The 15985-nt window shown below is 35.2% G+C and overlaps 1 protein-coding gene across 2 annotated transcripts in view; it reads left to right on the plus strand.

The window, feature by feature from the left end:
- The window catches only part of LOC138327883 (uncharacterized), a 39332-nt gene extending 23842 nt beyond the window's left edge, over positions 1-15490 (plus strand). For both annotated transcript variants that reach the window (XM_069274328.1, XM_069274327.1), the window contains one exon: positions 10279-15490. In XM_069274328.1, coding sequence (XP_069130429.1) covers positions 10279-10868 — 590 coding nt within the window. In that variant the 3' untranslated portion in view covers positions 10869-15490. The remainder of the gene's footprint in view (positions 1-10278) is intronic.
- Positions 15491-15985: the final 495 nt, after the last annotated feature.

Raw genomic sequence — 15985 nt, forward strand, 5'->3', positions numbered from 1 at the left:
TATGTGTAAAGCAATTAAAAAAACCAAAGAATTAAAACTCATGATCAAGAGATCCCTGCAGAATATCGATAAACCGTGGACCGTTGTATAATGTATGTATTCCTGTGTGATCGGGATGCCTTATTAATGCGATTTAACGACTGGATAACATCACTGCCTGAAACTATTCCCTGACTCCGTCCCTATCAGCCATCGTCAGCACATTTCTGGAATAAAAAAAACTGTGATTGTAAGATTGTATCCAATGTAATCCGCGCCAGCAGCACGTAATACCGTTGTATTAAGGGTCAATGTTGAAATGTTGGTGTCGTTAAATTAGTTTGCTGCACGTAGCACAATCTAGCCAGGAAATACAGAGTTGTAATAGTGAGTTTATAGTGTTTTATAGGATTTAGCTAGCTTTACACCACCATTAAGTTTAACGTAGAGGCGTAGTCTCATATCATACCTATTTGTTAAAGGACAAGTGTATCACATCAAACAAAATATTACTCAAGATTTGGGCGTATTCACGTATTTCTTAAACACTATTCAGATAGAATTTTTAAAAATCTTAGAAATTATTTGTTGAAATAGAAATACATTGCTGTGTAAACATGTTTGTGGTTGAAATAATATAATATGAAAGGGACACTGAGATATCGCCGTGTTATATGATTGTACTAGACCTGTAGATTGACACTAGGGATGAAACAACACGACGGATCAAGTTACATAACCTCCATGTATTACATCTCATACAACCACGTTGCTGTTGAGTCATCCATACACAATATGCTTTAAAGCATGATGTTTACTTCTATTTAAGATTTATTGTAATTTAATGCCTTATGAAAAGAAGCAAAGGAAATGAAATACGGATAAAATTTTCCATACTGCTCTTAATTTACTTAATAAATTGACATCACTGCTCTTAACTACTTAACCTCGTTGTTCTTATCTCATTTAGCTCACTGATTTTAACTCCATGGCTTAACTCCTCTTAACTCATCTTAACCTATTGACCTCACTGCTTTTGACTGATTGGCCGCACCTCTCTTAACTCATTGTCATCACTGCGCTTTGCCAAGTGGGGAAAGACTGATTAAATGACAGTCAATGGTTCTGTCACTGGTTAACTTAGTGTCTCAGGATATAAAGTATGCTTATAATCCATTTCTTGGTTACCTTAACATATTTAGAATCTACTTCCTGGTCACGCTGGTTTCTATGGCGTTACTTAATTTACTTTCAGATCAACGGTATTTTATTCGGAATTGTTTTTATGTACTTCTGGTTCACTGGTGTATACAGTTCTGAATCCACTTTTCGGCTGTTATCCATGAAGCTGTTGGAGTCATAGCTTCACTAAATATAAATATACATGTAAGTGGTATCGATGTTAATCGTTTGATTGGAAAGCATTTCGACAGTGATCGAGTTGTACGTCATCAGACGAGACGTGCTGGTCGGGGATAAGCGCTGGCTGGAAAGTTCTGCGAGGGTCGAGACCGAACTGGACGATCGTATCGAGGGTTGAACATTGAAGGGGCTGTCATGTCCTCTTCAAAACCTGACATTATCACAAGGGCTTCAGGCTTCAGGGCTTCAGATTCAGTCTGGCTCAGGATGTGATTCGCATATAAGTTCTTTGGGTCACCTGGTGTATGACGATCTCATTGGTCAAACAATATGATGTACTATTAGTGTTACTAGGCTGTTGCTCACAGTGCATATACGTAGGAGATAATAACATAATGCAGTCAATAGATTGTATTTCAGTAACAAAAAGTGGAAACATCGTAATAAACCATATGTTGATATAAAGAAGTTCCTTAACAACTGAATGTTCTCAAACTCAAACTAATTTAGCTAAAACTCGTGTTGTGGAATTTGTTTATCCCATAGTTCTAACTCTATTTATTCGCTTCCAACCCCTCTTGATTGCGATTAGCTTTCACCTTCGGAGTTTAATTGTATTTATAACAGGTAGTCGCTGATTCAAAGTATAAAAAACAGAATACCGTTTTATTTGGGCATTACAATTTATGGCGAAAATATATTACGATGTAATATGTGGTTGTTAGTTTCCTCGAATGTAAACGAAAAAAATAGTGATCGCCACGAAATACATACAGATTTAAAGGTATGGGATAAACAAGTTCCCAACGTTTATCTAAACTCTCGTTTGTTATGTTTAAAATTAGGAGAAAAAAAGTACAATCGCAAAATTTGAAAATTAACTAATCGAGTTTGATACACAATAGTCACTTGTTAGATTATCTTAACTTCGTTAGTTATGTTTCAAATTAGCAAAAAAATAACGAGCAATCACAAAATTGGAAATTCAAATTAGCAAAAAAATAACGAGCAATCACAAAATTGGAAATAAACTAATGAAGTTTAATAAGCAATAGTCACTTGTAAGTTTATCTAAACTCTCGTTTAGGAAAAAATGACAAACAATCTAAAATTTGAAAATTAAGCAACTCTAGTTTATGAACAATAGTCACTAGTAGTTGGGGACTTCTTCGAGAGCCGTCCAGTCCATTTACGAGTCTGTTACAATACAACGCAGCACTTCGGTTAACCAGTACGCATTTGGAACCCTTCTTTCTAATTAAATAGCAGATGTGTTTTACTTAGTAAAAGTGTCAGAGTGTTGAATTGTTTAACATCTAGGTACACTGTTTTCCATTTGTAAATGCATGTAGAATAGACGACAATTCCACGGCAAGTAATTTCACCCAATTAAAGTTCGCGCGTTCAATAACACTTGTCCTCTTGTAGTTAGTAATCTAATTCTTTCCTCTATTCACCCACATGTCTATAACATTAAAATTAAAGGAACACAATTATTTATAATTTGACATCTGAATATTTTTTCCTCACAAAATACGTGTTTTTGACCTCACTGCTTGTATTTTGTTCTTTTATCAGTTCAACGTCATACCATTATCAATAATTATTTGTTGTCAAAATAAAAAAAATCTCCAATCAACATTGGCTAATGTCTAGGTGTTCGTTTCGAGATTCGAAAAAAACCCTGCAATGTCGAAATTTTTTAATCGACGTCTGTCATTTTATATCGGTTGTAACTGTCTATGCAAAGTTGTCCAATATTGTGAGAATTGTTTATAAACATGTAATTGTAGTTGTTTATCAGTTTTTCAGAATTGCAAAAACTATTTAGGATAAGGATTAACTGACCCCAATTTCACGAACATTTCTCAAGTTGAAATTCCCATAGGAAAGCATTACAGACGTTAAGAAAAGATCCTTAACTTGAATTTTCCCTTAGCCTCTCTATACTAATTCTATGGGAAATGTTTAATATAACGAATGATTGTGAAACTGAACTCTAGATAATTTTATCCCAAGATTACCTAAGTTTATATTGATGTGCGTCCATCATGTAATCCGGTTGTTTCAACACATACAATGTATGTGTCGCCATTGCAGTTTAATGGCATTTGATCCCCTTGTTTCCCTTACTGTACACACGTTGGCTTATATAAGTGTCGTATATTGGGAATTTATTTAATTATTTACAAAACAATCAGTGTAACTGTTCTAGTAATGAACACATATCACCGTAACATGTGTGTTCGTTTCCAAATTATGCGACCGGCCTCTCTAGCCTAGCTACAGATCTAAAAACAAATGCCACTTAAAGCAAATGACGTTAGGAGCCGTACTCCTATGGGAAGGGCGGAATTACATGCAGATTGGCTCGTCAAAACATATCCCGATCGGAATTGCTGGACGTAAAATATCGCCTTTCCCGTGGGAGATGTAGAAACTTGTGTGAGTGTGAAATATTCTTCTCCAAGAATAGCTGGCGCAGAGATGTTCACGATGACGCAGTCGATGTCAGCCGAACTGTCGAGCACAGTGTTAACGCTGAAGATAAGCTCTTGGAAATTGTCACTCAATTTCAAATAAATGTTGTCAGTTAAATTAAAATAATTCGAGATTTTAATTCCAACCCCACCTCTTAGTTGATTAAACTTTCGATTATCATTATTGTGCACTATAAAAACTGTAAGAACGCTGACGGATTTCGTTTTAGAACTAATCTGTCGTTTCGTGCTCCAGACAATTGCTTTCCGTGTTGTGGTGTAGGACGCGATCTCCCACACAATATAACAGATGTAGCGTCCTTGACATTCATAACATTGGCAGCCGAAAGGTGTCTATACTGACATCGATTATCCGTTGGTAACCACAAAAGGGAATTATTTTTGGTACTAGTCACAGGGATCTAAGGATTAATTACAGTTTACGTATATTGGATCTATCCTCATTACAGAGATCATTCTCGGGCTTTTAAGGTGTCAGAGTTAAACTGGTAAAATTCATAGAGACGTGAAACCTTTAAGAATTCTATAGATAATGGGATACATTAACAAAACTGATTTCCTTGTCGATGGTATGGATTCAAATTTCAATAAATATGTATTGGTATACTTATTGGTATGTCCTGCAGGTGTGGCGTTATAATTGTACATACTGTCCCTGTTGTGTAATCGTTAAAGGCGACTAAATTCGGGGTATTATTGTTTCTATTCTAACTAACGTTCATTCCTATCGTCTCCCTTATATTAACACTGTCTCGCGTTTGGCCTTTAGTTGAGCGATCACCCATGTGATGAAGGCTTTGAATATGCTCCTAGTTTAAACACACCTTGGTGTATAAAAGTGTTAGTTTCTGATTTTCGTGCTTAGCGCTCAGCATATAGGGAGTAGGGTGACTATTTTTCCGTTGTCAGAATAACATCACAGTGTGAATAGTGCTATATATGTGTCGTGTGTGTCTGAGGCTTTTAGTGAGATAGCATTGTAAAAAGAGCAAATAGTCTCTGGCAGCATGGTACAGAGAGTCACAACACGAGCATACTGCAGTCTCCCAAAACACACACGTACTTCACACACGTTAATCTAATCAACCAATCAGGTCCTAGACTTGGCACTGCTGCTAACGACCAAATGTATCAAATGTACAAACTATAAAACATTAATTTAATATTATGTAGACATTTTGTTGTTATCATGGTAGATATGCTACCACAAATATATATAAAACAAAAATTATTATGTTTATATTATCGTTATTGCTGTTCCATCGGGTAACCATGGATATTTTTGCTACATGTATACACAGAAGTATTAGTGCCTTTATAATTCATATAGGGATTGGATTGCGCTTTTATGTTAACCATGCTTGTATGGAGCAATTCCTCTAAGAATATATTCTATGGGGCGCGTTAGCGCCCCATATTGAATATATTCTTAGAGGAATTGCTCCATACAAGCATGGTTAACATAAAAACGAAATCCAATCCCTATATTTACACTCACACGACTTTTTATTTATATTTTATGCAATAAAATCGTCATTTGAAAGTGACGTAATTATTCAATAAAAGTCGGTCAAAAGTGGGAGGAGCTTACTCAATTGAACAGCGAATGATGACGCTTCACGTAAGGTAGAATTATTCATCCGCGACGACAAAAAAGTTCAATATTTTAGTGTAAAATAAACATGACAAACAAAGTAAATTTCAGAGATAATTTTATTTAATCAGATCAGAACTTTAATATATTCAATTTTGCTGAAAGTTAATATATAGAATATATAACATAAAGAATTTGTACACGGACACATGTGTGAACTCGGTGACCGTTATTGTGCAGCGAGGCGAAGCTGACGCACGCTTACATTCTTTAGTTTGCCCAAGTTGTCAAAACACCGATTTTCAAGTAGCTCAATGTGTTTGAGATGTCGTCTGACTTGACGATATTACATCCTTGGGAGCCATGTGATTATATAATCTACGCTCATATCCCCATCGATAGACAAATTCACTTGTATTCGATGGATACAATGTATTTGTGGTGACGCGTAACTGTCAACACGTGGATTATTAGCGGTGCATGTTTTATAATACACATGATTAAATTCTCAAAGAACAAAGACAAGAGGATATGTTTATAACTGACCTCTATCAGAGGATCTCACGCCCGTCCACCTCAAAGACTCGATCGTAGGACGAACATAGGCACAGAGGTAATGTTTTCATTTGACACTCATCATTTTTAACAAAAATGAAAGCACGTCGCCCCGGTCGGGATATTTTTCCGTTTCTTTATAAAATTGTTAATTTAAAAATTGTTTGAATCATATATAAATATAAAACATGTATTATTTTGTTTACATTCTTCCAAAATCCTATGAAAAAACAACAATATATACGTAATGTTGCGTCAAAATGTAAACAAAGCCATGTGTTTCTTTTTAAAAAAAGTAGTCCTTTTACGTTGCACAGAACATTTTCATACGCAAGTTCAAAGTTCAATGTTACCATGCAGTTATGGTAAACAAAATCGGCTAGTACTTACGTATAGTGACCAAGCCTAGCAAGTGTAAATATATTATATTGGTAGATATTTCGCTATTTTATCATTCCACTAACCGATTCGAAACCAGTTCTGGGTTAAGATATGATTCTGCCGGAATATGTATGTTTATAGTATATATGTTCATATTTATATAAAATCATTATTTGAAGACCCCGTTAAATTGCGGTTCAGAGCACCAAATATCATCACGATTGATAGTTATATAACACCATTAGTGATTATAACCCACAGAAATGAGGACATTATCAATTAATGCCCATGATGACAATGCTCTCAGAACTATTACAAGGAAATATCTCTTTGTATCTGTCTCCAGCGTAAACTCGTCAGTTCTAACCAGAATGGCGAGGATCAAAATGAGGACAAATTGGCCACAATAGACTAATCAACCTCACCGTTATCAATACAAATGAGTCTTAGGTGGAGAATTCTGGGAAGAATCGAACGTTATTTTTCCCTCGAAGTTTCCCCTGGAAGACCGAATTTCCAAAAATGGCCATTCCGAATATCATAGTCAATAGAAGTTGTTTATACTTACGTTTTGAATATTCCTATTTACAAAATTTCTGCAATGTCGAGCAGTGTTATTTCAAAAAACCCAACCGCAATGTTCGAACTATTTTGATGTGATAAGTTTCAATACACTTGTCCTATTAAGATGATGGTAGATATGTAAAGATGCACTATAAGCGTGGATCGATAATAACGGTTTTAATACTGATAAACAGATTTAACGTCATCCGAAACAAAAAGCCGTTCACATGAAGCATAGATTGTAGGCTCTCTATGGTCTATCGCGGTTACTTTACAGAATTGCTCGGTCACAGAGAGACTATATATCACTGTATCTCTTTATGTGGTGTTGGCACTAATGTCAGGATACAACAAACGATCAAAGTGGTGAAGTTTGTATCATTGCAGGATAAACAAAATTCCATGTCTTGTTCTAAAACCATCAAATTGCCTCTCCGATAACCGACAGGGAGAGATTACCTTTATCTGCCTATATTTTCACATTGATGGTCTCAAATGTCTTCTGTCATTTTTTTTTTCAAATCTAAAATTGTCAATTAAAAACTTGGCTTTAATCGAAATCAACCAATAACATATGTCGAAAACGAGATGAAGCTAAAACAAAACATAATGATGTTCGTCCACAGCTATCAGTAACAATACTCATCCAAAGAAAATGCACTAAGGTTTACAAAACGTGTAGTAACGAGGTATACCCATAGTGTTTCAAATTCCGTAACTGGTCACAAAAGAAGCCATTTAATCAACAACAAAATTACATATTAAAAACAACAACAAAACAAAACAAAAACAAAGGGTAACAAACCCCAATAATCTGTTGACAAACAAACATTCAATTACGTTCTTTCATATCGTAGCGCCTTTTACGTTATTTCATATTATATTTCGTTGAGGAATATGATCATCATAATTTATTTTGTTGCTGACTTCAATATTTCTAAAATATACGTGATACTCTACAGCCGTTCAATAGTGAGTGTCGGGAAGCCGAGTGCTACTGGCGTGTGTTTAAGACGTGAAATGCATGCATTTACCGCGCAAAAACTAATTACACCCTGACTTCACCAGACTCTCAAACGAGTACCACGGGAAATACAGACGAACTCTGTAAAATGATTCACATGTATACTTTTGTGTGAATTTTCTCCAACTAAAAATATTGATTGTGCTTTAATAGCCTCAGAAACAGATTTACACCAGGTGCAATTATGTCTGGTAGTATCTGGACACGACACCCAAATGTGATGGCAACCCAACAGCAGAACGTTAGGTCTTAGGCTAGAAAAGGATTTACTAGGTTCTTTGCTTTCCAACCCGAAGAATAAAAAAGGAAACAGAAATTTACATGTGGCAAGTTTCCATCTAACTAATGAGGGAGGTAAATCACTGTCCTGAAAGTAGGGTGCTCTTAGGTTATACTTAATGCCCCATTGCACTTTGTAAAAGGCAACTAAACATGGAATATTATTACCTTTCTTTCTAACCTCTCCCTTTGGTCAACACTCGCCTCACTCTTGGTCCTTGGTCTGAAGTTGATCGCTCACTCTTGTGTCTATAAAAGTGGTATTCACTGTTCTTGTTTAGATCTCAACATATAGGAAGTTAGATGACTAGTATTCCCGTTGTCAGTATAACGTGACCAGGTGGAGTACCCAGCCTGGTGTGTCTAATGCTTCAGTGAGATAGCACTATAGAAAAGCAAGAGTTCAACTAATACAAGGAGACATAACACCAATATACCACTGCCGGCTTCCCAAAACATACAGACATTCAAATAACAAGACGTTGCATACAGAAGAAGCCGACTTTTGACCCTATTTGTATATTGTTTATTTCCATGTGAGTTTATTTTTACCCTATTTGTATATTGTATATTTCCATGTGAGTTTGTTATTTACCTGTAAAATGTCATGGTTTCACATTCTTTCCATGTTTTGCGTCCCGCTCTTATAGACAGTCTTGGTATATGGGTCTTTTGCATTAGTCTTGGCATTTGGGTGTTTTTCATTATTTTTGATATTGTGTCTTTTCTCAACTTGCTATTGCATCTTTTTCATTTGTCTTGATATTTGGATCTCTTTCATCAGTCTTGGTATTTGGGTCTTTTCCATTAGTCTTGGTATTGCGTCTTTGTCAATTGTCTTGGCATTGCGTCTTTGTCAATTGTCTTGGAATTGCGACTTTGTCATTTGCTCATGCCAATTCTAATTCACGTTATTTCATTTTGTTAACTTCCGCCGTTGTTTTTCCACCCATAATGTCCGTATGTCATTTTTTTAAAAATTATTTTACATGGTTTTCAGCTATTTCAATACATATTTTTACATTCGTGTAGCTTTGGATGAACATCCCTTTCTTCGATTGATACTCAGAACGATTGTATATTACAGTAGCACGCTCTAATCCATTTAGAAGAGACGAAGTGCTGAAATTAACTGTTCTAACTAATTTTAGACCCGATGCGAAGTGTTTCCTGAGCGGAACCTCGCCCACGGCATTTGGCGCCTTCCGCGTTCCTTCTAATTGAACATTAAGTGCTAACTAAACGTAAACAATTAAGGGGTTCTAATAGAATTTATTTCTCACCATTCCGTGTTCATCAAGAAACAACACGTTACGAATGTTTGATGTCTTCTGGAAAGTGCGCATACTTGTAACTACTTTTTGTAGTTTCACGTTGATGTTACACGCATGCTTACAGAGGTTGTCTTTCAATACTTGACTTTGAGTTTGCCATTTGGCTGAAGTTTCTATGGTAGTTATTATGTCGCCTGCATGACCTGACCGATCTTCATGTACTTTAGACTAAACAGAACGACCAGTAAACACGACCAGTCTATCCGCTGCATATAAGGGTACTAGTCAGTTACGTCAGTGACATCTGCAATGTGACATTTCAGTGTGTAAGGGTTACGCGATACGTCGGTGTTATTTTATAATATATAATTGCACTCTCATAGATTGATTATTGATTAGAATGACAGAAATACCAAAGATGTCAACCATTACTTTGTATATCTAGTGTTTCAAATGCACTAAAACACTTTTCATATATGAATTGTCACTATCTTTTGTTAATATGTTTTTTCAGTTTGATCGCTAGAATATGGTCTAAACTGAAATGCCTCTAATCAAAATCCCTCAGCATTTCCACTTTAATGAGTGAGTTAAAGTGATCTGAAATAGCCAATTTAAAGAAACAGATGCTATTAAATTACAAGGTCAAATACAATACCGGTCAAATGTCACTACATCATCCCATAAAAACGTGTGTATGATTCATACTTCATGGATAATAACTTTCATAATATCTAACATGATGGTGATTTTGTATACTTTCAGTCCAAAGAGACCAGCCGGCAGCAGGAAGACAACATTTGACAAGTCAGCTTCTACTCTCTAAACTCTCAAACATCGACGTAAAGGACATTCGTCAACATATAGACGTGCAACACCACAATGAGGACATTTACGGCGACGCTCGATTTATGCACGCAGACGGAAGTTCAACGCAAGAGGGCGCCAACAATTTTGATTCCGTGAACGAGAATATCGACTTGGTTATGCGTGGCGGGAAGGCTTACATCACCATAACGGTCACGGCTGAGAGATACACACCAATAGACAAAGAATTCAACGTTTGGAGGAAAAGCCAGGCCGTCGTCACACGAGTGATCGAGATAGATTTCTTGGCAAACACACAGCGCAGACGACTGTACAATAGCGTCATGGAAAGGGCGGGAGAAAACGCGGGTGAGGATGACCGCTATGGCGGCTCTCGAGGTCAGGAGCGCGTGCTGTCAACGAAAGAAACGCTTGATTTGTTTTCTGAAATAATGGATGCAACAGAGGGGGAAGGGGATCATGAGGATATTACTGTAAAAACCAAACAACACCGGACAACACTTCCTCCCCATGATTTTCTTTATTGATAGTAGAGCCCTATCATTATAGTACATGGTATATTAAGGACGTACGGCAGCAGGATTCTACACGGATATCACAATGAAGTGTGTGCTTTGTAGTTTTGTTATGTGACATGATATATAAGTATCGATTTGAACTTCCCATGACATGAACAGTCTATATTGCATTGTCAGAACGAATGTGAGTTGAAAACGTTGAAAAAAATCCGTCAACAGTTTGCCGCTGAGATGACATGACACTTTCTCTTCACTGGTTTTGGCATCCAAAGTAATGCTGTTCAGTAAAATGCAAGTTATCGTTAAGATTTTAATTAGAAAGTGGCGCCAAGTTACTAGTATATTGTACAAAGGTATATCATGGAATATGGTGATGTTCTGGACTCTATTACTTAATATAGTTTTCGTTGAAGATTTCGGTCATGTTAAGTATATATTGTCCTGATCAGGCCAACAAACCATTCACCAATCCGGACCATTATATGACTCTTTAAGGATGACACGAGACAGGGAATATAGTAATCTTATAATCTTATCTGACTGTCTAGTCACTTGTCCAATTAAATTAGCCACGATGTATCATATATATTAGGCTTATGACGATAGCATCGCATCCCTTCAGGGATCGTGGGGTCATGACCCCTAAAGGTCAACATCACGTATTCTCAGGACACATTCAAAATTAGCTGGAGAGGGATATTAATAAACAGATAGGACTTTATAGATATGCAGGTGGAATCTAAAAGCAATAAAGATGGTTGTTTTCAAGGGCGGACAGTGCCTTCAAAAATTTTATTTCCGTATGATACCTGGATTTAGGTGTCTTAAAGTCGAATTAAAAGTTGACATTTACAGTTAATATGAAAATATGGGCAGGCAGCAGGTCAATTACGCCATCTTCTATATCTGTATGATATTATGTTTAGATATTGCTCGTGACAGATGTGAAAATGCGGGTTCCTATGTTCATGTTCCGTTGTCTCGACTGAACCCTAAGGGATATGCATAACTGATACCTGCATGCCTATATATGGATTTGTTAACGCATCTACCAAGATCCTATCAGACTCTAGTTTTAGGAATAGTCTTTAAATTAAATTTCTTATGATTTTCTTCAGAGAAAAGCAAATATAAGCTAGGGCTGTTCATAAATTTCGATTTCCGCCCTAACATTATGTAAAGTTTTCCTTTGGATAAATCTTCGTTAAGGTAAGGAATATTCATAAAACTGGGCCCAGGTGCTGTGTATACATATAATTGTAATATACCTCATGTTTACGTCATGTGTATTGTAATACAAATACTGACTTTGTTCTTTATAAACATGGGTATAGTGTCTTCCTGATAACTAATCGTATTCCCCGAAGGTGATTTATTATTTAAACTAAATTCATTGTTAGTAACACCTGATGTTTGAGTAATCCAAACATATGACTGTACTGTATTGGTGTGTGGTTATTTATGTTTGGCTAGTTTCCGCTATCTTCATGTTCAGAGATGACCAGCCACTGGCAATACCATACTAAAACCCGCCCTTCACTGAAATACAGTAAGACTGTCATAATTAATTGTAAAACATGAGAGGGGCTTTAGGTATAGAAAATAACGACCTTGACAAACTGCATAAACCTGTCGGATGCAACTTAGTTAAAACTCATTTTTCGTGGTGTAATGGGAGAATGATATAAGAAATTATATAGGTTAGTCTAATCGTCAATGCCTTGCCCAGAAACATTATAAATAGCAAAATAATGATGAAAACGCTAAAATAAAGTCATAAAGTTTAACAGACCCTATCCATTAATTGTATTAAAAACAAAATAAGGTTTTTGTTGTAAATAACACTGAGAAAATACAAGAAAGATAATGTGTCCTTTGTAGCATTTAAAACACCGATATTTATACTGTGATTCATTCGTAACAATTGAGAGACGTGTTGTAAGATATAGGTTGATAAATACACATTTGGGACCATATGTTACGTAATATTCTGCTAATTTTAGAATATTCAAATGTGGAATTAACTTTTGCTCCTTTCGTAGATTATGCTTTAAAATATTTTGAGAACCTTTCAAAATGATTAATAGTATTGTAAAATACTGCTTCATTTACACATTATGTTTTGTGACTAAAGGTTACGGTATATTTAGAATACGGTGTAATCATACCGGATCATTCATTTATGTATAAAAGTTCAAACTGTACAATGTACACCACCATTAGGAAGTAATTACACCTAATCTATGCCATCTTTTTGATGATATAATCCATGCTTGATATTTGCACGGAATGCACCGAGACAAGATAGTCAGAAACTACGCCATTTATCATAAAGGTAAACACTCGAGGCGTCATGATAGGGTAAATGATATTTCACAGACAGGCTAGAGCGAGTCAAATCCTGGCCACATGGCTTAACACGATGGATTATAATATCTTAGGTTGTATAGGTACAATACACAGAATATATAAAACAAAATTATAAATAAGAGGTGGATTGTAGGAGACAGGTGTTAGACTCTCTAGGTGGGTCCAGAAAGGTGTTAGACTCTCTAGGTGGGTCAAAAATCGTGTTAGACTCTCTAGGTGGGTTCAGAAAGGTGTTAGACTATCTAGGTGGGCCCAAAGAGGTGTTAGACTCTCTAGGTGGATCCAGGAAGGTTTTAGACTCTCTAGGTGGGTCCAGAAAGGTGTTAGACTCTCTAGGTGGATCCAGAAAGGTATTATACTCTCTAGGTGGGTCCAGAAAGGTGTTAGACTCTCTAGGTGGGTTCAGATGCAAATTTACTGAGAAAGACGGCTAAAAGATCAACTCTATATGTTTTCAGTAAAACCGACGAGACTTTGAAGTTGGAAAATTGGAGATAACTTCAATGTTTTAATGTAGTCGATGTAATATGATTTCTATGAAAATTCATGAAAAAAATAACTGAATCAATGTAATATATTGTATATACTTATTTAACATTTCTGATATAAGCAGTAAGTGTATTACTATGTCATGTCCATTGTAATCAGATGTATCGATATGTCTTGGTATGTAATTAAGTGTTTATGATAGGCCTTCTACTTCTTCTCTATCAAATTCGATACACACCGAACAGTCTGGCCTGTTTGGTGTTTCTGTTTAATTTCCTTTTTTATATTGATTAATTTACATAAACATTATTACACATATTTCCAGTATTCTATGACACCAGCTACTATTCCCTTTCTCTTCGTTTGTTTGTAATTGTACAGCATATCAGATATTATTTTTTCTAATTGATGTCCTTTGCATTATCTTGCCAATCGATTTGATAAAGCTTTAAGAGAAACATAGGAAATGCGTGCCTCGTTGTTATTCATTGTCATATTGAAATTCATGAACAGAATTGCTTGATATATAGTGTCAGATAAAGTTCTTTCAACATTGTTTGCATTCACATTGCACGGTGTTAGTTTTAAAATAAAAAACAAGATTTACAGTGTAAATAGAAAATAACGTGACAAAATATTGGTTCACATGCACTGGGGTATATTTCATTTTAATTTATAATATGATGTTCAATAGTATGAACAATGGAGATATTTATACATGGTTACCATAGCTACTATGTAAAATTATTTTAATATATGATTACCCTGGTTTACGAGGTTGTGATTTTGCTTAAAACACTTAACTTAATGTGCAATATGAAACATATATCTTAATTTGTTTGTAATATTATACATGTGTATCGGAGTTTGTGGTGTGTATTTTTATAACTCATTTTATTGGTCGCATGCTACAACAGAAAGTCGTCATTGGATAATACACACTATTAAGAATGACCATTATGGCAAGAGATGTTTGTCCTTGTATGGAAACAAAAAAGGAAGAAAGACACGAGATCGTCATTTTTTTATAATAGATTTGCGATAATTTGATTTATAAAACACATATATCAGTACATGTACGTGAATTATTTTGTGTAAATTGTTGTATATTTCATGGCCGGGCAGAACTCGTTAAAATTAATCGCCGTCACTATTTTTGTGCCACATGAAAATCGCCATGAAAAAATTTGTAAGGGTGAGAACGAAAACTAAGTCGTTAGATATAAAAATAAGTTGGTTTACAGATACTGACCTCTTGTTTAAATTACCCTCATATATAAAAGAGAGATAAACACACACGGCTGGGACGATGAAACGTTATAATGTAAATAATAGGGCAATGATCCGATGTATAAATATGTATATATATATATATATATAAGATTTGTGATAATGCATAGTACATTAATCATAAGCTGTGCTATTATTTATAACTTTTATTAAAGTAAGGCTGATTATCAATGGTGCTGTAAAACTTAAGTATATATGAGCTACATGTATATAAATTTTGCCTTTTTGAATTTGTATGATAATAAAATTATAACACTCAACATTCTTTTGTAATCTTTCTTCATGAAATATACAACAGGTGATGTGATAACTATGCCGCTATTCCAGTGAAATTATCTTGTGAGGTATTTTCTGAAACTAGACTCATAACAGTGTGTAGCATTGTGTATTTTGTGTATTACATTGTATTGTTGTGGTAGTTATAAACCGCATGGTGTAAATACTATATAAAAATTGGGCACAATAAAGTATTTATCGAGAAATTTTATATCCATTGTTTAAAAACAGAATCGACCCTAAGAAAAATAGTAATAATTAATGATATTCAATAAGGAATAAAGAATTCATCATTTTATTTATCAATTCATTTTTTTAACATTTTGACATCGACAAACTGCGAAGATTTATTATACTGATAAACGCACGTCTGTCTGGTGCTGTACACAAATCGTAAGCAACCACCGATTCTTTACAATTTGTATAGATTTAACTAAATCGTGTAAAAGAAACGTATGGGAAATATTATGACATATTGCAAAATTCTACCATATTAGCAGGGCTGTATGGATTGACCATTTCAATGATGAACTGAATAATTTCGAACAATACTCACAATGTGAAATAGAAAAAAAGAGAAACAATTTATTCCAAAATACTTTCGGAAGATCTTCTAAATCTGGTACATCAACACTAACACAACCTCATGTGGTATAACCTGCTGACCGCCTAAGGTCAAAGAAGGTCATGCCACTCTGGCC

Source organism: Argopecten irradians, chromosome 7, assembly GCF_041381155.1.
Source record: "Argopecten irradians isolate NY chromosome 7, Ai_NY, whole genome shotgun sequence".
Taxonomy (NCBI): domain Eukaryota; kingdom Metazoa; phylum Mollusca; class Bivalvia; order Pectinida; family Pectinidae; genus Argopecten; species Argopecten irradians.